The sequence below is a fragment of the Notamacropus eugenii genome, chromosome 2 (genome assembly GCF_028372415.1).
Source record: "Notamacropus eugenii isolate mMacEug1 chromosome 2, mMacEug1.pri_v2, whole genome shotgun sequence".
In the NCBI taxonomy this organism is placed as follows: Eukaryota; Metazoa; Chordata; class Mammalia; order Diprotodontia; family Macropodidae; genus Notamacropus; species Notamacropus eugenii.
Genome location: NC_092873.1, coordinates 346,401,111 through 346,428,898, shown reverse-complemented (window position 1 = coordinate 346,428,898; position 27,788 = coordinate 346,401,111). Strand labels below are relative to the sequence as shown.

Here is a 27,788-nt window from a genome sequence, read left to right as displayed (position 1 = left end):
CATTTCTAAACTATGTAGAGAAGTCAAATTTACAAGAATACAAGTCATTCCCCAACTGATAAATGGTCAAAAGATATGAACAAGCAGTTTTCCAAGAAAGAAATTAAAGCTCTCTATAATCATATGAAAAAATGCTCTAAATCACTATTGATTAGAAATGCAAATCAAAACAACTCTGAGGTATCACATTACACCTATTAGATTGGCTAACATGACAAAACAGGAAAATGACATTTTGGATTAGCTGACAAATGGATTAGTTGTGAGAGAGTTGGAACACTGATTCATTGTTGGTGGATCTGTGACCTGATTCAACCATTTTGGAGAGCAGTTTGGAATTATGCCCAAGCGGCAGCAAAAATGTGCAAAGCCTTTGACCCAGCAATATCCCTTCTAGGGCTGTATCCCAAAGAGATAAAAATTGGAAAAGGACCCACATGTACAAAAATATTTATAACAGCTATTTTTGTGGTGTCCAATTTTGTGGAAATTGAGGGAATGTCTATCAATCGGGGAATGGCTGAACAAGGAATACTACTGTGCTATAAGAAATGATGAATAGGTGGACTTCAGAAAAACCTGGAAAGATTTATATGAACTGAGGCTGAGTGAAGTGAGCAGAACCAGGAGAACATTATACACAGTATACACAGCCACAGCGTGCAAGGACTGTTTTTGATAGACTTAGCCCTTCACAGCAATGCAAGGACCTAAAATATTGCTAAAGGAGTCATGATATAAAACGTCATCCATATCCAAAGAAAGAACTATGGAATCAGAAATCAGAATGAAAACAGACTATTTCTCTTTTGTTATGTTTTGGTTTTCTCATGCTTTCTCCCATTCATTTTAATTCTTCTATGCCAAAATGAATAATGTGAAAATGTGTTTAATAGGAATGCATGTGTAGAGCCCATATAAGATGGTATGTCATCTTGGGGAGAAAATTTGGAACCTATGGAAATGATTGCTGAAAACTAACAACAAATAAATTAATAAATTTGGAGAAAAAATGAAAAAAAAGAAAGCCCTACCTTCTGCAAAAAAAAAAAAAAAAAGAATCAAGGAGACTGGAAGGATGGTAGTGCCTTCAACAGAAACAGAATAGATTTGGAAGAGATTTGCTTTGGGGGGAAAAGATAACAGGTTTCACTTTGAACATGTTGAGTTTAAGCTGCCTCCATGCATTCTGACATATCCAATAGGTAACTGATGATGTGGGAGTGAAACTAAGGGGAATGCCAAGGGCTAGATATACAGATCTGGAAGTCATCTATACAGAATGATAACTAAAACCATGGGAGCTAATGGGGTTGCCAAGAGAGAGAATGCAGAAGGAAAAAAATTAAAGAGGGTCTAAAATAGAACTTTGAGGAATACTCTTAATCAATGGTTCTGATATGGATGTGGAGTTTGGATGATGAACCAGCAAAAGAAAAAGAATGATCAGACAGGTAGGAGGTGAACTGGATTAAGAGTTGTGTCACAAAAACCAAGAGAAATCTCTGCAGTTATTTTCAAAGAATTCAGTACTTAGAACACAGTCCTCTTCTTTAAACCACACCATGACTTTACATTAAAGGACTTCAACATACATGTTTGGATGTTTCCTCAAGCATCTTGGCTTCCTAGTTCCTCAATCTCCTCAATGCTCACAGGAAACAAAGAAATTCTGTTTTCCTCAGTTCTAGCTGAGAAGGGATGTGACCTAGCATGGATAGGTTAGAGGTCAGAAACTAATGTGCAGACTCAAGGAGCTGTGTGAAGAAAAGCCTATCAGAGAGAACATAAAATCACATGACCAGGGGACAGAATCGCTGGAGATCCAAAGTTTGGAAAACAGTATAAGAAGCCCCATCTTTCTGAACACGTTGTAGTAGTCCTGTAACCTTACAGGGGAGGCTACCCTGGGCGTAAGGATTAATAAAGGCTTTTCTGATTTCACAACAAGTATTGTTCTTTGCTTAAGGTGAGCATGTTTCTCACTGTTTGGGGCTTGTTAGATGGCTCACTTCTAACAATGAGCATGATCTATTCCTTCACTCCACCAGTCACACAACAGGATGGTCACACTCTTGATCTTACAAGTTTTCTATTTCTATCATTAAGAATTCTGAAATTATTTGATCTAACCATAATCTCCTATCATTCCATTTCTCTCTATGCCTTACTCCTCCAAAATCTATTTGTCCTCAGGATATCCAATTCTTCTACCCTCCCAAACCAACCTGATTTTTCTCTTCTTTCCTTCTCTTCTTTTTACTTTTTCTCCTCTCTTCCCCATTCCTTCCAGATCTTAACCCTGCTGTTACAATTCATTGTTAGCAGTCTTATCTTGAATCTCTAGCCTGCTTGTCCTACAGCTATTGATGTCTTATGCAACTTAAGCAGGGGCTACTGCCAGGGTTTTAAATGACAATCAAACTGCGTCCCTTACAAATTTATGTTGCCATCTTCGGTAAGGGAATTCTCCTACTTTCCCTTATTGATCCTATATCACATTCCCCTTCTCTTCTCTCAAGCCTTCTGTACTACTCTCCCTCTGCCTCCTTTCCTGCTCCCCCCAGCCTCTCAGCAGAGGACCTAGCCTTATACTTGACTAAGAAAATAAAAGCCAGTTATGAACTGTTCTCTCCATCTCTAAACATCTTGATATCATCCCCTGTTCTCTCCTCCTTTACTCCAGTATCTGATGAAGAGATGTTCCTTCTACTCTCCAAAGCCAACCCTTCAAAATGTATCCCTGATCCTATTCCCTCCTCTCTCCTATATTATGGAATCTTGCCTCCATAACCATCCCCTCTCTTATCTTTGATCTCTTCCTTTTTTATTGGCTCCCTCCCTATTGCCTACAAACATATCCAGGACTCCTCCCATCCTTTTTTTTTTTGTCTCATTAATTTATTTTTTTAATTTTTCAAGTAACAAGTATTTTTTTAATCTGTCCCTCTCCTACTACACCCAACCCCACCAAGCAATTAAAAAAATACACACACCACTTAACATACATCTATAAGTCTTGAAAAACAAATATCTTTCTACATTTTAATTTCATGACCTCCCTTAAAGGAGGTAAATGGCATGTTTCATATTCATTCTTTTGGACTCATTGGCTATCATCATGCTAACTGGAGTTATCTAAATTTTTTTCTATGATGTTATCAGTGTATAAAATGTTCTAATTGTGCTAGATGCAAACTATTACTTTGCATTAGTCTATACGAGTCTTACCAGATTCCTCTGAAAGTGTCCACTTCATCATTTCTTATAGCATAATAATATTCCATTACATTTATATACATTTGTTTAGCCATTTCCCAATAGGAAGATATCCCTTAAGTTTCAATTTCTGGCAACTACAAAAAAAAAGCTACTCAATATTTTTGTATTGGTCATTTTCCTTCTTTTATTTTTTTGGGATATGGACTTATTAGTGGCATAGCTGGGTCAAAAGAAATGCACAGTTTGGTAACTATTCAGAGACAGTTCCAAATTGCTTTATGGAAGAGTTGGATTAATTCAAAGCTCCACCAACAGTGCATTAGTGTATCTGTTTTCCCACAGTCTCTCATCATTTGTCATTTTCTTATAATATTTTACAACCAGAGAGATGTAAAATGGAACCTCAATGTTGCTTTAATTTGCACTTCTCCAGTTATTTGTGATTTGGAGCATTTTTTTCATGTGATTATTGATAGACTGGATTTCTTCCTCTGAAAACTGTCTTTTCATATCTTTTGACCATTTTATTTACTGAAGAATGCTGTTACTCATGTATGTTTAAATCAGTTCTTTATGTATCTTGAACGTTCGATCTTTATCAGAAAACATGTTTGCAAAGAATTTTTCCCCAGGTAACTGTTTCCCTTCTAATTTTTACATTAAAGATCTGTTTAAAAGTACATAAACTCTTAAAACATATATAATCAAATTTATCCATTTTATCATGTGTGATCTTCTCTATCACTTATTTAGTCACAAACTACTTCTTCCACTATGCATACATCCAAAGAGTAATTTCTTCCTTTCTCCTCCAATTTGTTTATGATGTGATGTTTTCTATGCAGGTCATATATCCATTTGGAATTATGCTTAGTATATGAAAATGTTAGTCTAAACATGATTTCTATCAGACTGCTATCTAGTTTTTCCATTCTTTTTTGTTAAATGGTAAGTCATTTCCCCCAGTAACTGCGATCTTTGGGTTTATCAAACATTATGCTACTGTTTGCTTCAGAATCAGTTCTACAGATCAACCTTCATTTTTTTTTTTTTAAGTCAGTACCAAATTCTTTTAATAGCTGTTGCTCTGAGGTATATTTTGAGGGTTGGTACTGACACTCCATTCCTTCCACTTTTTTCATTATTACCTTTGAGATTCCTGATCTTTTGTTCCTCCATGTGAATTTTTATTATTTTTTCTAAGTCTATAAATACACCTTTGGGAGTCTGGTATAACAATAAACAAGTAAATTAATTTAAATAGTATTTTTATTACATCAACTCTATCCATAAATAATTAATGTTTCTTCAATTATTTATTTCTGCAAAGTGTTTTAATTAGATACATATAGTCTGTGGATGAATCTTGGAAATATACTCTCCAGCATTTTATAGTTTCTGTAGTTATTTTGAATGGAAATTCTCTTTTCTAGCTCTTCTTACTGGATTATTTATGGGAATGTGGATTTATGTGGACTTATATTCTGCAACTCTACCAAAGCTACTACTTCAATTAATTTCTAATGAACTCTTTAGGGCTCCCAAAGGGTATTATCATTTCATCTGTAAAAAGTGATTAATTTTGTTTTCTGTGTCTATGTCTATTCTCTCAATTTCTTTGTCTTACTGCTACAGCTAGTACGTCTAGTAGTATGTCTATGACTATATCAAGTAGTAGTAATGATAATATGTATCCTTGCTTTGCCCCTGATCTTACTGGAAAGGCCTCTTCTCTCACTCATTCTTAAAAAAACAAACAAAATTCTCACTTGACCTGCTGTCTCTTCAAGCTTCCCCTATATCTTTTCTTGATTCTTAAACTCCCAGAAAATGCTGACTACTCTTATTGCCTCCATTTCCTCTTCACTCACTCACTCATTCACTTCTCAACCCTTTGCAATCTGGTTTTCAAACTCATTCTCAAACGAAACTTCTTAAGGATCTCTAACTGTTGATCTTTTCTCAGCCCTCATCCTTCTTGATCTTTCTGCAGTTGAAACTACTGAATACCCTGTCTTCTTAGGATACTCTCTTCTCTCTGGATTTTCATGACATTGTTCTCTTGGTTTTCCTCCTACCTGTAAGACTGTTCCTTCTCAGTTTACTCTACTGGTGTCTCATTTTTGGGGGGTATTCTGGGCATTCACACAGAACCAGTTCTTCACTATTGACTTTGACTTCCTCAAATACACAGTCTGTCATTATACTCAACCAGTACTTCAAGGTGAAGCCTCAAGTGTCAGTCTTAGAAATGCTAAAGTAACCACACTCCCACCCTGCCCACCTACAGTCAGACCTGCTCTCCTCAGGGCCTCTGCTTGTCTCTTGAACTTGTGTTAAGGGGCTAGGGCAAGAGAAGGATGCAGCTGGGATCTGTTTGGTAGGGCAGTCGAGAAGTTCATGCTCTGTGCCTCTGGCCCCAACTGAGAGCAGCCATAGACCTCTCTGCTGTCTGGCTACAGTCTCTGGGACTGATGGGATCAGCTCATAGTGCCCTTCACCTTCAGCTTACTTCTTCCAAACTCTGGTGGGGAGAGGGGTGTGCCTATAGAGTACCAGGGATTATCAACATTGTAGGGCAGAGACCAAGACAACCAATGGCAAATACAGGAATCCTCCAAACATCACAGTACCCTCATCCCTCTTTGCCATCAGGGGTATCTTATTTCTGTACTGGATCATGGTTAGCTTGGGTAGAAGGTAGAAAGGACTCCTTTCTACCACCAATGTTCATAGCATCTCTAACTCAACCCCTTCCCCCAGCCCCTATTTTTCCCAAGCAGAAAATGATGAATTCCCTTTACTGAAACTAGCAATACACCATCACATCATACATATGGAAGTACATATTTTGGATGGAAAAAGCCCAGTTTGGGAATGGCTTCTCCATTAGTAGCCTTATCTGATCCTCTGGTACTGCTCCCAGCCTTTTACTTTCTCCACACCCAATTACTACCTTCTAATCTCATCCAATTCCAATCCAATTTCACTCTATTTCCCACTCAGGTCCTGGGGTCTGTATTTCTCTAGTCTTTGGCCAGCACCTATTGCCTTGTGAAAGCCTAATCACTAGAGTAGCATCTCACTCTCAAACTATCATCATATTTGGGATTGCCTGGGGGAGTTATGGGGCGCTGTGGGGCAAAGCCTAGATCAATGATCCTGGCTAACTTTGATTCTCCAGTTCACAGTCCCACACCCCTCCCAATCCAAGATGTCTACCTAACCTTGTATTTCTATTGTATACATTGGACCTGAATTAGAGGCCCCTCCCACTTAGAGAGTCAGTCCTGGGCAGCATGGAGAGAGGGGTCATATCCTAAGAAGCACAAGTTCCAGGAAAGCCAGGGAAGTAGTGGGCCCCCTAGTTAGGATCTGGCCTAGACACAGATAGGGGATGTCCTGGCCTCCTGAGTTCTTTCACCAAGCACCACTCTCCCTTAGCAATTGAATCTCTCTCCCCAGCCTCCTTCCTGACCCCAGGGCTCCTCATGGGACCCTTATCAGCTCTGGCACATAAACAAAAAGATTCAGAGGAGAAAATTCATTCTGTCAAGATAGGAATAGGGATGCAGTATGGTACAGTAGAGAGCTGGTCTCAAATCCAGGAAGTGCTGGATTCAAGTCCTACTTCTTAAATATCCTGGCCAAGTCACTTTAATCTCTCAGAGCTGTAGGCAACTATGATTATAAAGTTGCAGAGAAGGTGACCTTCTCTGGAGGCTCCCTATACCAATGAACCCCTAATAAGATCATAAGTTGCAAGAGGATGATGCTACTATTTAACAATACATCTTATATTTTCCTTGAATACTCCTAAATATTCCTAAAGTGTCCACCTAATACAATGCCTAACACAAATTCTTGCTAATCACTTTCTCAGCTAGACTGCTTCTTATCACCCTAGTTATTCTAGTGTCTTCTTCAGTGGTTCCACTAGCAGACTAGTTCACACTAATCATAGTTTCTCAGGGCTCTGTCCTTAACTTTTCTTGCCTGTGTTGGACTGTAGGCAATATTACCTATTTTCTTAGATTAAATTAAACAATCTTTATCCAGAAATTTACCTCTTTAGATTATTTCCTATGTGCTATATTTAATATATATCAGGCTGCTATATTTTAACAATGGAATTACCAAAGACAGAACTGCTGACCTTCCTTAACTTTTCTCTATGCTCAGTTGATACCATTATCATTTCTCAAAACAACCCAGGCAAAGAAACTCAAAGTAATTAATTGTTCAACTCATCCTTGTTCTTTCATTCAGTCAGCTGCCAAATCACACTGCTTTGACATGCGTGTCAATTTTTCCAACAATGATCTGCTAAGTAGTGGTGGAATATATGTGTGTGATATTTTTCTGGGGGGGGGGGGGTGGAGGAGAGGAATGATAAGAGAAATTTCTTCTAGCTATGCACTCACTCACCCAAAACCAATGGCTCTTTTTCCTTCTCCCAGGATCTATAGAACAGGGGTCAGCAATTTGGCATCAAAACTTTAAGGCAGATCAACCTTGCCTTTTCCCAGGGTTTGGAAATTTAGAGGGTGCCAACAGCAGCTAGACGCAACTAAGTTCAACATCTAATTAGCAAGACCAATTAGTTACAATGGGAAGGTCTCAGATGGTTGGCTGGTCACAGTTCAGGTGACATCTTACTCAGCTTGCCAGCCCACCACTTCCCAATCCCTTCCACTCCTGATGACCTCCACAATAGCATTTGATGACATTTTGTGTCACTTGCCTTGAGTGCAAAAGTAGCTAGACAGGTCTACTGTGGTCTAGGTAGATTCAGGTAAATTCAGAGAACAAACTACTAATCCAAGAGTTTACCAGTAGAGTAACTTGTCATTTTTATACTTTTCTAAGAGTGAGGCAGATGAAAACAGTGAACTGTAAACCCCTAAACCTCTGGGAACCCTCGTGTCAGAGATTTTCATGACATAAAGGGCCCAGTATACTCTGGAAGATTTTTCCCTTCTCATAGTCCTGACCCAGAAAATATATCCATGGTGTATTGAGATCAACACTCTTCCTGCAAGTCCTCAGTTTATGACATAAAAAACTAAAAGAAGAGATTCTTGAAAGACTTTAGCTTCAGAGGCACAGAAAGATAGACACATTCCCAATTACAAGTACTTCTTGCAGAGCCTGTACTCTCCAGCTCTCCCTAGGAGCAGGAAAGTCTTTAACTTCACATCTAGCTCCACAATCCACGCAGTTTCTCAGACAAGTAAGGTCTCTACAATCTCTAGGTTCCATATTCCTTCTGAAGAGAAGGGAAATATTTCCAAAGTCCTCTTCCTTTTCTTAGTTACTATCATTTCCCTATCTTTTTCTTTCCTCTACCTCCAGTTTCCACTTAGTTACTAGCCCCATCCTTCATCCCACTGCAATTTCAAGCACCACTTTTTTTCTTCTCTAGTCCGTCAAACTGGCAAAGGAAGAAGAAAGATGACAGTAGGCTCTATGCTCTAGTATAAGCCTTTGACCACAGTATAAGTGCTTTCATTTGGAATGGCTTCTTCTTTTCTGCTAGCTCATACCAACATAGCAGGTGAATATATATAGGAGTTGTTTTACTCTTCTTCAACCCTCCTCTTTCTCTTGCAATGAAAAGGGAAATGCATACCTTGACTAGAGAAGAGAGATGTTACAGGTAGCATGGTGGTAGTGGAGAGAGGGCAAACCAAGGAGTTAGGTTGAGCAGGTTTCAAGGGCTCCTTCTGATATATAAAAGCCATACCACCATCAGCAAGTCATTTAACCTTTCAGGGTCAGCCAATCAGTAAATCACTAGGGGTTTCAGAAAGAGGAGGGTTTCCAACCTGATGAAATCACAGATGCCAATCAAAAGACACTACTTTTCAGAGGCAGTGGGCTAGAGGTACATGAGAAAGCAGAGGGTGCTCTGCCTGGAGGACTGCCCACAATGCTAGAAAGAGGAAGGCAAGTATACCATTTATGTGGTAAGTTGTCAGTTCATGGACTTAACTTGCCTGAGCTATCCAATCCAATGTATCAAACATTTATTAAGCACCTACTATGTACATCACACTGTGGTAGGTTCTGGGAATAGACAAAATTAATTTTAAGAAAATCCCTGCCCTAAAAGGAATTTCTGTTCTAGTGGGGGGGGGGGAGGGAAAGGGGGGAGCATTATAATGTATAAACAGATACATACCATATACATATACATGTATGTAAATGAGATGATAATTTGAGGAGGAAAGAGAATTAACGACTGAGTGATGAGGAAAGAGTTCCCACAGGAGGTAGCCCTTGAAGCTGAGCCTCTTGAGGGAAGTTAGGGAGTCGAAGAGATGAAGGTCAGGAAAGAATGAATTACAAGGATGAAGGGGAGGAAGGAAAGAGACAGGCTGTGCTTGAAGGCAAGGGGATAGAATGCCAAATTCAGGTACACAAAACAAGCCAGTTTTGCTGGGATATTCAGCATGTGAAGGGGAGTAATGTGCAATAAGCCTGGTAAAGTTAAGCTGGAATCTGAGTAGAGCTTTAAATGCCAAAACTGAGGACTTATTATTTCACTCTAGAGGCAAGTAGGAGCCATCAAAGGTACTCAATTAGGGGGAGTGACATAGACTTCTGTTTTAAGAATATTATTTCAGCAAATGTGTGAAAGATGGATTGGAGAATGCAGAGACTGTAAACTGAAAATCCCAAAAGGAAGCTGTTGCAGTGTCCAAGCAAGATACAATTAGGATCTGAAAAAGGGTATGTGAATGAAAAAAAGGGAATGAATGGAAAAGATGGAAGAGATGTTCTGAAGGCAGAATTGACAAAACTTGACAACTGACTGAATATGGGTGGTAAAGGAGAGGGAAGAGTGAAGGATGACTGAAAGTGAAACCGGGTAAACGGAAAGATGATGGTTCCTTCAACAGAAAATGGAAGATTTGTAGGAAGGATGAGTTTGGGTGGGGAGAATGAGTTCCACTTGAGACAGTTTGAGTTTAAGTTGTATATGAAGCACTCAGAGATATCCAAAGGCAGTTGTTCAGGACTAGAGCTGGATATATAGGTTTGAGAGTCATCTGTAAGAGATAAAGCCACAGGAAGCAATGAGATCCAAGGGACATTGGTGAGAGAAAAGGGGGCCCAGAACAAAGAGGACACTCATGGTTAGAAGTCTGAATAAGAATAGTGATTAGTAAAGATCGAGAATAGTCAGACAGGTGGGAGAATCAGTAAAGAACTGTGTCATGGAAACCCCGAAAAAAGAAAGATTATTAAGGAGGATAGGATAGTCAATGCTGTCAGATGCTGCAGAGAGGTTAAGAATGGTGAGGACCAAGAAAAGGCCATTAAATTTAGTAATTAGGAGATTATTTTGTAAAGAGCAATTTCAGTTGAGTGGTAGGAATGGAAGCCAGACGGCAAGGAGCTGAGAAGTAGAAGTAATGAGTGGAGACAACTTTTCCTAGGTGTTTAGTGGTGCAAAAGTGGAGCATGAATGACTTGAAAATATAATTTAAAAAAAGGAAAAGATTTGTTTTGGTAGTTTTTGCTTTTTTAAAAATTATAAGATCAAGTGAAAGTTTTGGGTTGTTTTATATTTTTTTTAGGGTTGGGGAAGAGTAAGGCATGTTTGAAGACAGTGAGGATAGATCCAGCAGGTAAGGGAGGAAAGCTTGAAAATTATAGAAAAGGGATGATTGTGGGGCCAAGCTTGGGGGAGGGCCCTCTTCCTCTGGAGCAAAGGAGTACAGAATTAGGGATAATGCTGGGCACTTGAAGTGCAGTAGAAATGGGAAGAATAGGGGAGCTCATGATAGGTAGGCTCATTTGTTTCAGTGACATATAAAGTCAGATCCTCTGCTGGGGGCAGGAGGGTAAAGTTAGCTTGAGGACAGCAGAGGTCTGTAACAGAGACTGTAGGGAATGGGAAAGCAAGTTAATCAGGAACCAATAAAAGGTTTCTGTAAAGCAGTAAAGAGCCAGTTGAGATGACATAAGAAATCTTGGTGGACTACTCAAAACTCCCATATATGCCTCCCTCTATCTTTACAAATAGCACCTTTATATGTGTATTTATCTTTCTGCTGTGCTACTACAAACTCCTCTTCCCTGCTAATTCCAATCTCAGCCCCTGCCTCAACCTCTAGCACCACCCCATTTTGACTGATCCTCATTGGCAGTAGCCAAAGATGTCTGCTCAATGCTCCTGACCATACCACCTAATCAAAGGTTGGTAGTGAACTCATATTGCTCTACAGATCAAATCTTAGAAAAAACCTCACCTGGACAAAAGACCTCTCTGAAGTAAAGGGCAGTGATATGTTGGGTTTTTTCACCATATGAATTTAATAAGCTACTGGATTCTAAGGCTTAAGAAGGCCTGAAGTGCATCATTGATAAGAAGGTTTGGATGGAAAGGAAGGAAAATTGGTGTGTATCATCCAAGGGTTCTGGATCACAAATTTCCTCTCCTTTGTGTAATTATTAAGTAATAGTGGCACTTCAGTAATGACACAAGCCAATCACTTTAGGGGAAAAAAATAATAGCTAACATTTACATAGCACCTAATATGTGCTAGAGGTATGTTAAGCATTTACGAATATTATCTCATTTGATCCTTACAACCTTGGCAGACAGGTTCTAAAAAAAATCTTTTGAGGCTAGAAGAAGCAAATTTATAACTCAGTATCAGCATAAAATGTCTTGGATGAAATGAATCTGAAATGCAAATGAAGTAACAGAAGCAAGCATATACTCACTAAACTGAAACTGGGCATAGATAGCTATCAATTCTTTTATAGGCCCCCAAAAGGCAGGACTTTTAATTTAAGCTTATTTATTGAAAAGAGAAATGCTAGTTGGTCAAATGAGAAAATATTTTTGGATTTTCACTTACTGCACTAGGATATCTTGTATATGGTTACAATTCTAAATTAGAGCCCCATATCACATTGACTCAAACACTAAGGGCTCTGAAATGAATAAATGGGGATGACATTATTTAAATGTTTACTGTTAGATTCATTTGTTGGTAGTTAACAGGTACATTAATGGTAATACAGAACACTTCTCAAAACCATAAGGATACTACCTAGTCTTTCCTGACCATCATCATCAGCAGCAGCAGCAGCTCTAAAACCATAGAGAAACCCACGTCACAGGTCAACTCATTTGACATAATGTAACCCCCCCCCCCAACCCCCAAACCTGGTGCATCACCAAGGCACAAAGGACTCAGTTCCTTCAGAAAGCATAGCAAAAAATGATTTGGCACTGCATCGTATTCTCAAAATCCAAGAGGATTTCTTCTATTCCATCCCAAAAGAACAGTGAACATGAAAAACATACCTGATTTGGTAATGACAGTGAAGATTTAAGGGTTTAAAAAAAGATGGGAAAGGTATTCGAATTTTTTTTTAAATTCCACTTTCTGTATGTGCAAGAGAAAAAAATACCCCGTGATCCCATCATTATCTGTGATAGAAAAACCTGGCATAGATACCATCCCCACCCTGCCCTGCCCTGCCCTACTGTGGCTGTTAGGCAAGTGTCTGTATCTTATACCTGATTCCAGCCAGGCTAAGCCACATGTCCAGTGGTGAATTCACACTGAAATCAGAAAGCAACAGGAGCTGGGGAAAGGCCAAGTCACCCAAAGGCCAAGCTCTCCTTTAAGACACCATTCACTCCCTGCCCCCCTGCCCCAAATCTGCAACCGCGCCAAAAAAAAAAAAAAAAAAAAAGCGCAAACCATCCCCAAACTCGCGGGTTCCCGGGGGACGCCTAGCCAGCCTGGTGCCAATCCTCCTCCCCCTCCACTACAGACACTACCCGAGCCGACCCGAGCCGACCCTCCCGCCTGCAGGACTCCGGCTCCCTCTCTCCCTCCCCGGTGGCGTCCACGAGGCGCCCCCGGGGACTGACAGGAGGGGCGGGCGGGGGCGCGCTTGGGACCCCGTCCCCGCCCGGGGGCTCCCGGGGGCGTGGGCCCGGGATCCGGCGTCCTGAGGGCCGGGCCGGGCCGGTCCGCAGAGGAGGAGGAGGAGCAACGTCCCGGGGCCTAGGCCGCGCCAGGCCCTGCCCGAGCCGAGCCGCAGCCCGGCCCGGCCCGAGCGTGGCCTCCCCGCCGCCACCCCCGCCGCCGCCGCCGCCGCCGCCGCCTGGGGCTGAAGGGGGCGAGGTCCTCGTTACCTGGACGGGTTCCTGCAGCACCGTCATTCTTAAGGCTCAGGCCCGCTCTCCGTCGCGCCTCAGGCCCCCCCGTAGCGGCTCCGGCCCGGCCCAGCCCCGGCTCATTTAAACTCAGCAGCGACCGTTACCGGGGGATGGGGGAGGCCGAACGGCTGCCGAGTCCACCCGAGTGCAGCACGGAAACCGCCGAAGCTAGGGCTAGCCGGAAATGCCCGAGTTCGACCGGAAAAACACGAAGGCTGGCGGAGGGGCAGAGCGTAGCCGGAAACGCTAGAAGATTAGCCAAAGGAAAACCGAGGCTGGCTTAGACGGAGGAAGCTCACGCTCCCCTCGAGCTCAGTTACCCGCGCGCTCTTCGGCCAATCAGCTGCAAGCAGGCTGGCCGTGAGCCGCCGGGCGGTGGGCTTCGCCGCGTGGTCGCGGCGCCCGCCCGCTGTAGTCCCTTTAGCTCGGTGCTTTCGCCTCATCCTTGCTGCCCGGGCCTCGGAGGCCCAGTGCGCCATGTGGACGTACGGAACCGCGGGCTGTAGCGGGAGTGTGGGCCAGGGCCTCTCGTGGCCAGCACCACCTTGGTCGTGTTATTTAAGCTCCAGGCCCTCGGCGGCTTCGTCGGTTAAAAGAAGGGGATTCACTTAGACGGCTTCGGAGGTCTCTTCCGGTCCTGAATCTGGGAACCTGGACAGGAGCGACCATGTGCAGGTGCGGCGGAATCCTTGCGTCAAGCCTTTAAATGGAATTGAACCAGCCTTTATTAAGCGCCTCGGATGTGCAGATACGGCTTAGGCCTTGGGAGCCTCCACAAGCTGGGTCAGGCCCTTTACAGTTAATTCAATTTAACAAGCCATTTATTACACACCCACAATGTGTCTTAATCTGTGGCTTAGTTTTGGAGGGGAGGGGCTACGCAAACCGAGTGAAGACCTTATTAAGCACCTACTGTGTTCAGGGCACTGTGCTAGGAGAAGGGGAAAATAAAGACAAAAGGAAAAAACCATTTCTGCCTTTCAGAAGCTTGCATTTTGCTTAGGAAGAAGGGAAAGAGGATACAACAAACATTTACGTAGAAAAATAAGTAGGAAATAATTTGAAAAATGATATCCCAAAGTAGAGGAATTCATAAAAGCTTCCTTTCTTTTTTTATAAGTTCACTCTAGGCTTTCAGGCCAAGGGGAATCGATTCACACTAACCAAACTGACAAGAGACAGATTTATCCACTAGAATACCAAATTATTAATTTGCACTGGGAGAGCTATCTGGCAAGGTAACTCCAGTTATTTACTCCAGAGGCCAAATTACAGATTAGAACACTGCTTGATAAGCATGAGAGCAAAATGAGTTGGTGTCCTTAAGGAATATTTCCTTCAAGCTATGGTGGCTTGATAAGTTGTTCTTCTCAGTTCTAGGGAGAGATGTATTTGAATAAGAAGTTTCTAGTCTTTGGAATCAGAATGCTCTTCCTCCTGAAAACGCATTAATACATTCTTACTTTTTTTTGCTCTCTGTGCCTGGAATGCACTTCCCACCTCAACTCTGTCTCTTAGAATCCCTGGCTTCCTTCAAGACTCAGCTCAAGTACCACCTCTATCTGACCCTAAGGTTGTCTGCTGTTAAGATTGCTTTCCCTCTATACCTAGCCTTATAAGTGGCATAGAGCACTGGCATTGGAGTCAGAAAGAGCCGAGTCCAAATCTAAACTCAGGCTTGGGCAAGTCATTTAACCTCTGTTTGCCCAAGTTTTCTCAACTCCAAAATAGGGATAATAATAATCCTTACTTCCCAGAGTTACGGTGAGGATTAAATAAGATAATTTTTGAAAAGCATTTTGCAAACCTTAAAGAGCTACATAAAGTATTTAAATGTATATTGCTTCATCCGTTAGAATGGACAAATTTTTGCTTTTTTTGTTGTTTTCTCAGTGCTTTGCATGGTACCCAGCACATAGTCAGTGCTTAATAAATGTTCATCAATTTATCAAGATTATGCAGATTGACACCTTCTTTTTATGACAGCTTTACCTTGGGCATGTTACATTAGATAGATCGTGGCTTATCTTACCATAGTTACATGAAAGACAGCATGGTATAGTAGATGGAGACCTGGGTTTGAATCTCAAGTTTGATACTTAACTAATTGTGTGACTATGAACTAGTCATGTCTGAGCCTGAGATACTTCATTTGCAAAATGCCTATAATGTTTACCTTATAGGAAAGATGTGAGGATCAAATGATGAAAGACACTTTGCAAACCTTTCAATACTATATGAACATCAGTTATATTTCTTATAGATAGAGATGTAGTCATACCTGTCAGGTCAGCTAATATGACAGAACAGGAAGATGATAAATGTTGGAGAAGATGTGGGAGAGTTGGAACACTAATTCACTGTTGGTGGAGCTCAGCTAATCCAACCATTCCATAGAGTATGCCAAAAATGCGCATACCCTTTGACCCAGCAATATCACTTCTAGGACTGTATCCCAAAGAGACCATAAAAATGGGAAAGAGTCCCACATTACCAAAATATTTATAGCAGCTCTCTTTGTGGCCAAGAACTGGAAATTGAGGGGATGCCCCAATCGGCTGAACAACTTGTGGTATATGAATGTAAAGGAATACTATTGTGCTATAAGAAATGATGAGCAGGAGGACTTCAGAGAGGCCTAGAAGGACTTATATGAACTGATGCTGTGTGAAAGGAGTGCATTTGTTGTGATGGGCTAAGTCTACCAGAAAAATTCTTCCCACATTGTGGTTGTTACTGTGTATTATGTTCTCCTGGTTCTGCTCCTTTCACACAGCATCAGTCCTTGATGGGGACCTAGGAGATACCCTTTACAAATCACCTCCTCCATAAATGGTTAACCTTATAAATCATTTGGTGTTGATTCTTCTGGGTTTTAACCTCATAGTGATATAAAATCTTGTGAAGTTCTGGGGGTGCCTCTTGTTTGATTCTTCCACTAATCCACTGACTATATGTAAAACACAAGATGCATATAAATTATAAATTGTGTGGAAAAGCAAATTGGATGTAAAATGCATTTGTACATGCATATTACTCTGCATTGTGAACTATTGCAATAACCATCTTCCTGCCTCAGATCTCTCTCTACTCTAACATATCCTCTACTCTGTTGCCAGGGTGATTTTTTCTAAAGCACAAATCTGGCCATGTCATCTCTTGGCTTAGTGAGCTCCAGTGGTTCCCTGTTAACCTCCAGGATCAAATGTAAAGTCTTCTGTCTGGCATTTAACACTCTTCCAAATTAATCTCAGCACAGTGCCTGGCACGTAGTATGTACTTAATAAATGCTAATTGACTTGACTTTATGATCTGATTTCTTCTGACCTTTCTAATCGTCTTATTATACCTTATTGGCCTCCTCGAATTTTTTCTGCTTCTCACACACAACACTCTTGTCTCTATTTCATTGCACTTGCAGAAAGCCTTTCCTTATCCCCTTGTTGCTAGTGCCTCTTCCCTCTCAGATTACCTTCTAGCTACTCTCTGTCTCTCAGTAGACAGAAGGCAGATAGATTAACAGGCAGGTAGATAGATATGTAGGTAGATAGATAATGATGTCCATATAGTTACTGGAAGGTTTGCGAAGTATCTTACATCATTTGATCCTCACATATCTTTCCTATAAGGTAAGTATTATAGGTATTTTGTAGATGAAGCAACTCAGGCTCAGAAAATTGACATGATTAGTTCATGGTCACACAATTAGTCAATATCAAAGTTGAGATTCAAACCCAGGTCTCTTTCCACTGTACCACGCTGCCTTTCATGTAACTAAGGTGGGATGAGCCATCATCTATCTAATATAACATGCCCAAGGTAAAGTTGGCATAAATAAGAAGGTGTCATTCTGCATGATCTATTGGTAAATTGAAGAGCATTTATTAAGCACTGACTATGTGCTGGCTACCATGCTGAGTACTGAGAAAACAACAAAAAAAGCAAAAATTTGTCCAGTCTAATAGAAGAAGTAATATACATTCAAATGGTTTATGCAGCACTTTAAAGTCTGCAAAATACTTTTCAAATATTATCTCATTTGCTCTTCATCATAATTCTGGGAGATAAGGACTGTTACTATCCCTGTTTTGCAGTTGAGGAGACTTGGGCAAACAGTCTTTCTTAAATGACTTGCCCAAGTCACATAGTCAGGATAGATAGATAGATAGGTAGAGGGAGGGAAGGAGGGAGGGAAGAGAGAGAGAGAGAGAGCAGCTTAGGATAGTTTTAAGCATCCTGTATGTTATATATCTTCTATGCACATAGATATTTTTATGTTGTCTTCCTCATAAAAATCTGAGCTCCTTAAGGGAAGGGACTGTTTGCCTTTGTGTCCCCAGTGTTTAGCACAGTGCTCAGCACATAATAAGCACTTAATAAGTACTTGTTGACTTACTGATAGATTAAGACATTGAATTGGCTGGGAATGCTGAGAGGCAGTGTGATACAGTACATAGTGCTAGATCTAGAGCCAGGACAATCTAGGTTCAAATCCTGCTTCTCACATTTACTAACTATGCATGACAATATGTGTGTTTGTGTGTATGTGTACACATGGGTGAGTTTGATGTATCATATGTATAATTGGAGCAAACTGCTTGACCTCAACAAGCCTTAGTTTCTTCATTTAAAATAAGGATAATAATGCCTCTGGTACTTACCCCATATGGGCTTGTTGGGAGGCACAAATAACATAGTATGTATAAAGCACTTAGTAAACTTTTGAGTGCTATGTAGATACCAATTATTATGGGTGACCTATTCAGTTAGTTCACTACTGCATGTATTGTGTTCAGATGCCACAAATAGTGAACTGGGCCCAGAATTGAACAGGATAGGGCTAGCTGGCATTAAATTTGGGAAATTGCACTGGGATTTCAAAGATCTCAAGTTGTTTATTGCTAGAAAAGCCTACCTTTTTCAGACCGATATTCTCCTATAGATGTTAGATGGCTGCTAATCATGAAACACTATGATCTCAAAATAAAGAGGTCTACTTGTTGATCCTTGGTTTCAGCATTCTAGCTGCAACCTTTCATCTCTTAGAATTTTTGCCTTTCTTAAATATTCACCTTGCTCCTACAGAAACTGAAGCCACTAAGTCTTGATAGAATGAAACCTGTGAGTGGACTGTGGTTCTGAATTGTCCTTTTTCAAAAAAGCAGGATAGATAAAAGGGGGTGGAGTGGATGGGGCAGTACTGTACATTAAGAAGATTGACTCATATTGGAAAATCTAGGAAATAGAAAAAGGAAACATGACAGAAAGTATTTGGGTGAAGGTCAAAGGAGGGAGAAAGGAGGAACAGAAGTGAATTTGTCATTGGAGTATACTAGAGACCACCTAGACAGAGACTATTAGTTGGGGAGTTTGGGAAATAGATCATAAATCTGAAACATAGACATGATAATGTGACTTTAATGAAAGACTTTAATTATCCAGATACACACACACACACACACACGAGGTCTCTCTCTCTCTCTCTCTCTCTCTCTCTCTCTCCCTCTCTCTCCCTCTCTCTCCCTCTCCACCCTTCCTTCTCTCTCTACTCTGTCCTTCTGCCCCTACTATCTTCCTCCCCTCTCTTCTTCCCTCCCCCTTCTTTCTTCTCACTCTCCCCTTTCTTACCTCCCTCCCTCCTTCCTCTTCCTCTCTCTTGTCTCTCTGTCTCTGTCTGTTTGTCCAGCTCTCCTTCCTGTGAAAGGTAAAGAAGACAACAAAGGGGAATTCTGTTTTGGATCTGAGTCTCACTAATAGTAGTTGCTAGGGTAGAAATGATAGCAACCCTTGAAGGAAAGTGACAATTCCATCCTAAAATTTGTAATTTTATAAAAGGGGGTGAACTCTGGGCATAGTCTGACATACTCTGGATTTGGGGAGGGAGGTGGGTAGAGTACATTTCAAAGGTTACAGAGGGAAGATAGTTAGAATCCTATAGAGTAAAATGCCTCAGAAGAAGTCAGCCCAGGAGATATGTGAGATACTTCAGAATAAAATTCTGAAGACATAACGAAATGATTCCAATGAGGAAGAAAAATGTAATTTGTCTGAAGAGACAAGAGATGCAGAGAGAACTCACTAACAAACTTGTTCATCAATCTCCAGATTCTTTTAAAGACCCTTCCACAGTTGATAGACTTCTTCTCCCACTGCTACTCTCATTGTTTTCCAAGTCCATAGCCAAGTCAGCTAGGTATACATGTAGACAGTATAGGGAGGACATCAGTTCGATTGTTAGGGGAAAGTTGGGTGAAGTACAACATCTCTCTCAATCAATTCTACCTACCCCTTCCCAGTCTTTCTTTCAAAGTGATTTGCATATAATAGGGAGATGAAGAATCTTTCCATCACTTGAACTTATTTGCAGTTTGATTAAGTAGAAATCCAGGATGATTGAAGATTTAGATTCAAATCCCCCTTCCTCTCCATTCCCACTCTTCTACTTGCTACCTTTGTGATCTTGGGAAGACTTCTTACTGGACCTTATTTTCTCATCTGTAAAATGACAAAATTGGACAAGACAGCCCCTTAGGTCCCTGTAGCTCTGTGGAAAACTTTGATCCTATGATTATTTACCTTTTCTATGGGTGTGGCTAAACAGACCAATATGAAATGAAAAATCATGGAAACATAAACTCTTGTAGTTAGAAAGTACTCTAGAGGGAGTATAGTCCAACTTCCTGCCCAAGTCAGGAATCCTTCATCAGCATCTCTGCTTGGTTACTCTAGTAACAGGAAGTTCTTTACATACATTATTGGACAGAAATAATTCTTAGAAATTTCTTTATTATATTAAGCTGAAATTGGTTTTATACTTAGTTACTAGTTCATCCCTCTGAAGTTACAGAGAAGACACTAGCATAACATTGTCAAAAGAATATTGAACCCGAGATCAGGAGATCTGTGTTCCAATACTGTCCCTAATGCTTTTTAGTTTTTTGATAATAGATTTCTCCTTTCTAAGCTTTTGTTTTCTCACCTGAGAAATGAGGATAATTATATCTATACTTTGTCACAGATTTTATGTGGGGTAAAGGGGATTTAAACCTTAAGGTATTATGTAAGTATGATCTATTACTGCTAGAACTACTACTACTGCTACAATAATGAGGTCAGCATTACAGCTTTGTAGTTCAGTTTGGTAGGAAACCTAATACCTCTTTTCTCCCACACTTTCTGAGCCTCCCAAACACTTTAGCTAGCTCTGGCAATGCAGCATGCATCAACTTCATCATCTATGTGTATGTCCCTGGAAAGCATACTGCCAAGGTAAGCAAACATCCCGCAGTTTTTAAAATTTCTCCACTTGTTGTAACCAATGATTCTACGTATGGATGGTGGAGTTCTGGCTGGTGGGAAACTTTTGTTAGTATTAATTGTCAGGCCAAAATTAGTACAAGTAGCAGAGAATCAGTCTATACTGTATTGCATCCCAGCCTCAGAGGTTACACTGAGTGCATAATCACCTGAGAACAGAAAGTTGCACATTTATTCTTGGCTTGGAGCCTTTTCAAGTTAAGTAATACTGAGCCATTGTGCAGAACTCATTGTTGTATGCTTATGAAATCTGGACAGTCTAGAAAATTGAATCACTTCCATTTGATTTATCTTAGCAAGATTCTGAATATCATCTGGCAAAATAAGGTACCAGACACTGAAGTCCTTTCTCTAGCTGAACTGCTAAGCATTTAAGCTCTACTTCAGAGAGGCAACTCCAATGGGTTGATCACATTATTTGAATGCTGAATGTACATTTGCTTAAAAGACAATTTCACAGGGAACTCATACAAGGCAAGGTTATACACTGAGGCCAGAAGAAGTAATACAAAAACACCTTCAACGTCTCTCTGAAGAAGTTTGGTATTGATTGTGGGACATGGGAGAAATTGGCACAGGACAGCATGGTATGCCTGTATTAAACAGGTTTTATGAGTACAGTAGAATTGCAGTTGCTCAAAAAAAATGAGATGTATGATTTTAGAGACATTTCCCTCCCAAATGATCATATGGACAATTTGTGCCTGACCTGTGGTAGAGCCTTCTGAGCTTGTATTGGTTTGATCAGCCATAGTCAAACACACTGTACATTGTTCCTGACATTGAGATGTCATTTTGGCCCTCTGATTATGAAGGACAGCAATGAACTATTACTACTACAACCACTGTAATGACAACAACTACTACTACCACCATTGCCATGACTACTACTAGTTATTAATAATAATAATCTCTCTTCCAGTGTACAAACCCTTTAAATATTTGAAGATAGCTATGATGTCTCTCCTTTGTTTTCTCTTTTCTAGGTTAAAGATCTCTAGTTTCTTCAACTGTTCCTTGTAAGGAATATTTCTTAGTTTAAGGAAGAGATTATGACCATTAAGAGAGAGAGAAGATCACGAGAAACACAATGGATAGTTTTGACTATATGAAATGCAAAAGGTTTTATACATGCAAGAACAATGCAGCCAAAATTAGAAGGAAAGCAGGAAACTAGGAGGGAAAAATTATAGCATGTTTTCCTGATAAAAGTCTCACTTCTCAAATACATAGGAAACTGAGTCAAAATTATAAAAATACGAACCATTCCTCAATTGATAAATGGTCAAGGGATATGAATAGGCCATTTTTAGAAGAAATCAAAGTCGTCTATATGTGGGAAAAAAATGCTCTAAATTACTATTGGTGAGAGAAATGCAAATCAAAAGAGACTCTGAGGTACCAGCTTACATTGATCAGATTGACTAATATCACAGAAAAGGAAAATGACAAATGTTGGAAGGGATGTAGAAAAATAAGGACACTAACGCATTATTGGTGGAACTGTGAACTGATTTAACCCTTCTGGAGAGCAATTTAGAACTATGCCGAAAGGGCTACAAAACTGTGCATACTCTTTGACCCAGCAATATTGCTTTTAGGTCTGTATTGCAAAGAGATCAAAGGAAAGGGGAAAGGATCCATATGTAAAAAATATTTATAGTAGCTTCTTTAGTGATGGCAAAGAATTAGAAAATGAGGTGATGCTCATCAATTGGGGAATGGCTAAACAAGTTGTAGTAAATTATTATGGTAAAATACCATTATACTATAAGAAATGATAAGCAGATAGTTTCAGAAAAGCCTGGGAGGACTTACATGAACTGATCCAAAGTGAAATGAACAGAACCAGGAGAACATTGTACACAGTAACAGCAATATTGTAACAATAATCAACTGTGAAAGACTTAGCGACTCTGCTTAATGCAGTAATCCAAGACAGTTCCAAAGGACTAATGATGAAGAATACTATCCACCTCCAGAGAGAGAACTGATGAACTCTGAGTTCAAACTGAAATAGTTGTTTCACTTTCTGTTTTTTTTGTATGGTTCTTTTCTTTGCAAGACAGTTAATATGGAAATATGTTTTGTATGACCTCACATGTATAGTTGATGTCGTGTTGCTTGCCTTCTCAGTTGATGGGGGAAGGGAAGGAGGGAGCGAGATAATTTGGAATTCAAAATTTTTAAAACTGTTTGGCATAAATAAATAAAAAAATAAATGAACATTTTCTTAGTTTGTGGATCCCCCATCATTCTGGTCACCTATTCTGAACACATTCTAATTTGTACAATTCTATTGCTAAATTGCCAAACACAGTATTCTAGATATGGCCAAATACAATGGGATTATTATTTTCTCTGATTTGTGCACTAGCCTATACATGTAGCCTAATATTGTGTTAGCTTTTTTAGCAGCCACATTGTGCTGATGATTGAGGTTGTGGTTAACTGAGACCTGCAGATCAAAATCAAACCAGATTTTCCTCCATCTGGTTGTTGTATAATTGTGATTATTTGAACCTAAGTATAAGAGCTTACCACACTGAGTACATACATTATCATTATGAAGATTTTATGTCAAATAGTAGTGACTGCACCTGTGATTTGAAGACTGTCTCCCTGTGATCCTGGCTGCTTAGCCTTGTGTCTGGCTCATTTAACAGAGGGCACATGCTCTGACTTGCCCTTCCTAATGGAGTATATACAAAGTAGATACAGATATTTCCTCCTTGGTTTAGACCTATCACATGTAACTCTGGAGAACCAGTTTCTGGCCATAATGATTGAAGGGCTTGTTCTAGATGATGATGAAAAGCCTTTTAATTGGCTAGATTCCAAAGAGCTGATGACTTCATGGTTGCTGATCCAGAACAGAATAGGTATACAAAAGGGGTGACTTGCCTCTATGATCCTTTCATTTTTTTGTGACTATCAAGAGGGAAGACTTCTTTGACCTGTTTTCTCAAGAGCTGGTGGAAAAAGGGCAACTCCTTCATTTCCCACCTGGCCATGAACACATTGCCACCTCTGTCCCTTTGTACCTGCTCCTTCCTCATCTTTGGTGAGCATGTATTCTGAGATGGAAATGTCCAGGCAATTTTGTGAGATCGGGAGAAACAAATCTCATTAGAGGTCAAAACAATGACAGTGCCAGTGTCCACCAGAGGCAGTAGTGGTCAATGGTAGTAGAAGTACCTCCAGTGGGTGTGGAAAGATAATCACTAGAGGATGGCTGCAGCATGACCCTTCATGGTAGAGAGAAGAGACCCTTCATGAATTAGAAAGACACCTAGAATTTCTTATCCATAGAGCCCAGCAGAGAGCCACAACTAAAGGGAGTTACATAAATTTTATATATTAGGGGAAAAGGCTTTCAGAGTCAACATTTGGAAGGTACTCTTTTTGATAGGGATGGTATCTGAACCCCCAAAAGGAAAAGACCAAGGCTTTCGGATCTATACCCCAAAAAGGAAAATCCCTTGAACTTTCCCATACAGCCCAGGTTCCTGGCATTTGCCTGAGGCAGTTGACTCTTCCCAATTAATTAACTGACATTTCATTGTCTGCACTTGGCACCACCCTAGTCCTTCACTCCCTTAATGCCATCTGGGTCCCTTCTCTGTTCCTACAGTCTTCTGTATATAAGATCCACCTTGCCTCCATTAAGATGCTCAGATTCCTTAAGAGTCTGGCCAATATGGAGGATTTTTAGAATCATGTCCAATCTGACCAGTGCTCTAATAAACCTTGTCTTTGGCTGAAAGAAGGTTTTTGTCAAATTCATTCGAGCTAGGAGCTGTGTGTCTCTATTTCAGAGTCCCAGCACCCCTAAACTTCAATGCTTTGACATACAGGTTTTCTACACATAAGCCTCACTATCATTGTATTTTAAATTTGAACCTGTTTTCCTGATGGATGTTGTGTGTATTTTTGGGAGAGTGTACTCCAGGTTTGGGGAGTCATATTTTGTACCAACTATTCTTACCATAAATCTTAATAAATACTCTTGCAAAAGCTAATTAACTCTAGTGGTTGGTTGTTTATGGGGCTCCTGAGCAACAGTTAAAAGTACTGCCTCTGAGGGTTATCCTTAATAATGCTGAGAATAGTAGTAATCACCCCTCAGGGGACCTAACCTGTGAATTCCAGTGTGAGTTGGGGAGTAGGCCCTGGAGGGAATGCTAGGCTCAGAGGCCATCCATTCCAGGTGATTGCACACCAAGATGATTTATCTGCTGCTGGAGTTCCCCAACCAGTCATTAAATAGACTGCCTTCTTTGAAGTTATATCTCTGGAGATCTTAAAATCATTTCCCTTCCCTCTGATTTCTTTCTTCCTGGTTGATCCACATAGCAGTTGTTTGGGTATGTCCTGCTGTGAGGGTATACCTTTGCCATGTGTGTAACTCAGTGGAATTATAATTTGTGGAAGCTAGTTGGCATAGTGGATAGAGCAATAGGTTTGGAATCAGGAAGACAACTCCAATATCTTTGCCAAGAAAATCCCAAATGGGGTCACAAAGAGTCGGACATGATAGAAACAATCAAACAACAACAACAGCAACAAATATTGAACAAACTGTGCATTCTTGGAATATTGAACTTGGCCAAGATGCATAAACTTTCCAATATGTTATCATTCATTTGCTAACATTTTTTTAAAAAAAAATTTCTGTCAGTGTTCACAGTTTTTTTTCTGCATTATCTCTCTTTAGGTATCATGGCTATATTTATGTCATAGGAAGAGGTTGAAAGAATCTCTTCATTTCCTATTTTGAAAAAATAGTTTATGTAATAATGAAATTAATTGTTCTTTGAATGTTTAATAAAATTCACTTGTAAATCTATCTGGTCCTAGAGGTTTTTCATTTAGGATTACATCTTTGGCTTATTAATTTTCCTCTTCTGATATTAAATTATTTAAATTAAACACTTCTTCCTTTGTTGATCAGTTTATTTTGACATTTTTCTGAGTATTCATTCATTTCCTCTAAGTTATTAGTTTTGTTAGCATATAATTGGGCAAAATAGTTTCTGATACTTTTTTATTTCATCTTTAATTTTTATGAATTCTCCTTTTCCATTTTTGTTATAAGCAATTTAGTTTTCTTCTCTTTTATCAGATTAGCTAATTATAGGCGTGCTTCATTTTATTGTACTTCATTTTATTTTATTACATTTTGTAGATGTTGAATTTTTTACAGATTGAAGGTTTGTGGCAACCCAGTGCTGAGCAAGTCTATCAGCACTATTTTTCCAACAGCATGTGCTCACTTTTTGTTACTATGTCACATTTTGATAATTCTCTTAATATTTCAAACTTTTCATATCTGTGATGGTGATCTGCGTCCAGTGGATTTTAATGTTACTTTTATAATTATTTTGGGGTACCACAGAGCACGCTCATGTAAGACTATGAATTTAATTGTTAAATGTTGTATGTGTTCTGATTACTCCACCTGTTACCATCCTCTCCCTCTACTTGGACTTCGCTATTCCCTGAATTACATTATTGAAATTAGGCCAACTAATAATCTTACTTACAATGGCCTATAAGTTTTCAAGTGAAAGGAAGATTCACTTGATGTGGCAAACTTCATTGTTGTCTTATTTTAAGAAATTGCCAGTCATTCTAACCATTTGAAATCATCACCCTGATAAGTCAGAAGTCATCAACACGGAGGTAAGACCCACCACTAGCAAAAGATTACTCATTGAAGGTTCAGATGATGGCTAGTATTTTTTAGCAATTGAATATTTTTTAATTTAAAATATTGGGTTTTTTTTAGACATAATACTACCGCACACTCAATAGACTACAGTATAGTGTAAACTTAACTATCATATGTATTGGGAAACAAAATAGATTAATTGCCATGTTCATTTTATATGAGGTGATCTGGAAACCAACCAGCAATATCTCTGAAGTATACCTATATTTATGTATTTAATTATTTTTCTTGAAAAACAAAACAAAACAAAACAAACACCTGAACTGTTTATCAATTCAGTGAATTTTTGTTGTTTTTAATTTTATTAATCATTTCTTTGATTTTCAAAATTTCTATTTTGCTGTTCAGCTGAAGCTTTTTGATTTATTTTTCATTTTTGTTTTAACTGTATGTCCAATTTATTGATTTGTTCTTTCTTTTGTCAACAAAAGTATCCAGAGATATAAATTTTCCCTTCTCAACTACTTTAGCTGGATCCCCTAAGTTTTGGTATGTTGTCTTATTATTATAATTTTATTTGATGAAATTTCTATGATTTCTGTAATTTGTTGCTTGACCTATCAATTTTTTAGAATAAAGTTATTGAGTCCAATTAATTTTAAATTATTTCATCACAGATATTTTGTTGGGTATAATTTTTATTGCATTGTGATCAGTAAACAATGTGGTTAACATTTCTGCTACTCTAAATTTTTGATGATTTATTTATTGCCCCAATACAGGTTCAAATTTTGTAAAAGTGCTGTGCACAATTGAGATAGTATGTAATTTCCTTTTTATTCTCACTCAAGACTCACCATAGATTCATCATCCTTATTTTTTTAAGTTCTTTTTAGATTCTTAGTTTCTTTTTTGTTTTTCTTTTGTTTAGATTTGTCTAGTAGATCTGAAAGAGATACATTGATTCTCTCCACTATTATGATTTCACTATGTTTTTCCATTCAGTTAGATTGACTTTTTAGTACTTTTAGACACTTTGCTATTTGATTTATGTGCATTAATTATTAGTACTAATTTATTAACCATGGTGCCTTTAAGTACAAGATGTTTCCCTGTTTATTTTTTTTATTATATCTATTTTTATTGTAGACTTATTTGGTATCATTATTTCAATTTTTGCTTCTTAAAAAAATTTCAATGAAACATTGATTTTGCTTCAGCCTCTCAAGTCCATGTGAATCTTTAACTTTCAAGTATTTCTTACAAATGACATATTGTTGGATTTTGTTTTTTATTTTGTTATCCTCTTCAGTTTTATGTTTGAGTTAATCCCACTTACGTTCCAGTTATGATTGCTAATTATGTGTTTCCCTCCATCCT

The 27,788-nt window shown here is 39.3% G+C and overlaps 1 protein-coding gene and 1 long non-coding RNA gene across 7 annotated transcripts in view; one reads left to right on the top strand and one right to left on the bottom strand.

Moving 5' to 3' along the window:
- The window catches only part of CDC27 (cell division cycle 27), a 104,475-nt gene extending 90,989 nt beyond the window's left edge, over positions 1-13,486 (bottom strand). For all 6 annotated transcript variants that reach the window (XR_011975122.1, XR_011975123.1, XM_072645917.1 and 3 more), the window contains exon 1: positions 13,394-13,486. Coding sequence is in view for 4 of the 6 variants with exons in the window: in XM_072645917.1 (XP_072502018.1) it covers positions 13,394-13,420 (27 nt within the window). In the remaining 2 variants the exon portion in view is untranslated. The remainder of the gene's footprint in view (positions 1-13,393) is intronic.
- Positions 13,487-14,005: 519 nt separating this feature from the next.
- LOC140528245 (uncharacterized) lies at positions 14,006-22,962 on the top strand. The gene is made up of 2 exons (XR_011975124.1): positions 14,006-14,092; positions 21,721-22,962. It is a non-coding gene; the product is annotated as an uncharacterized lncRNA (long non-coding RNA).
- Positions 22,963-27,788: the final 4,826 nt, after the last annotated feature.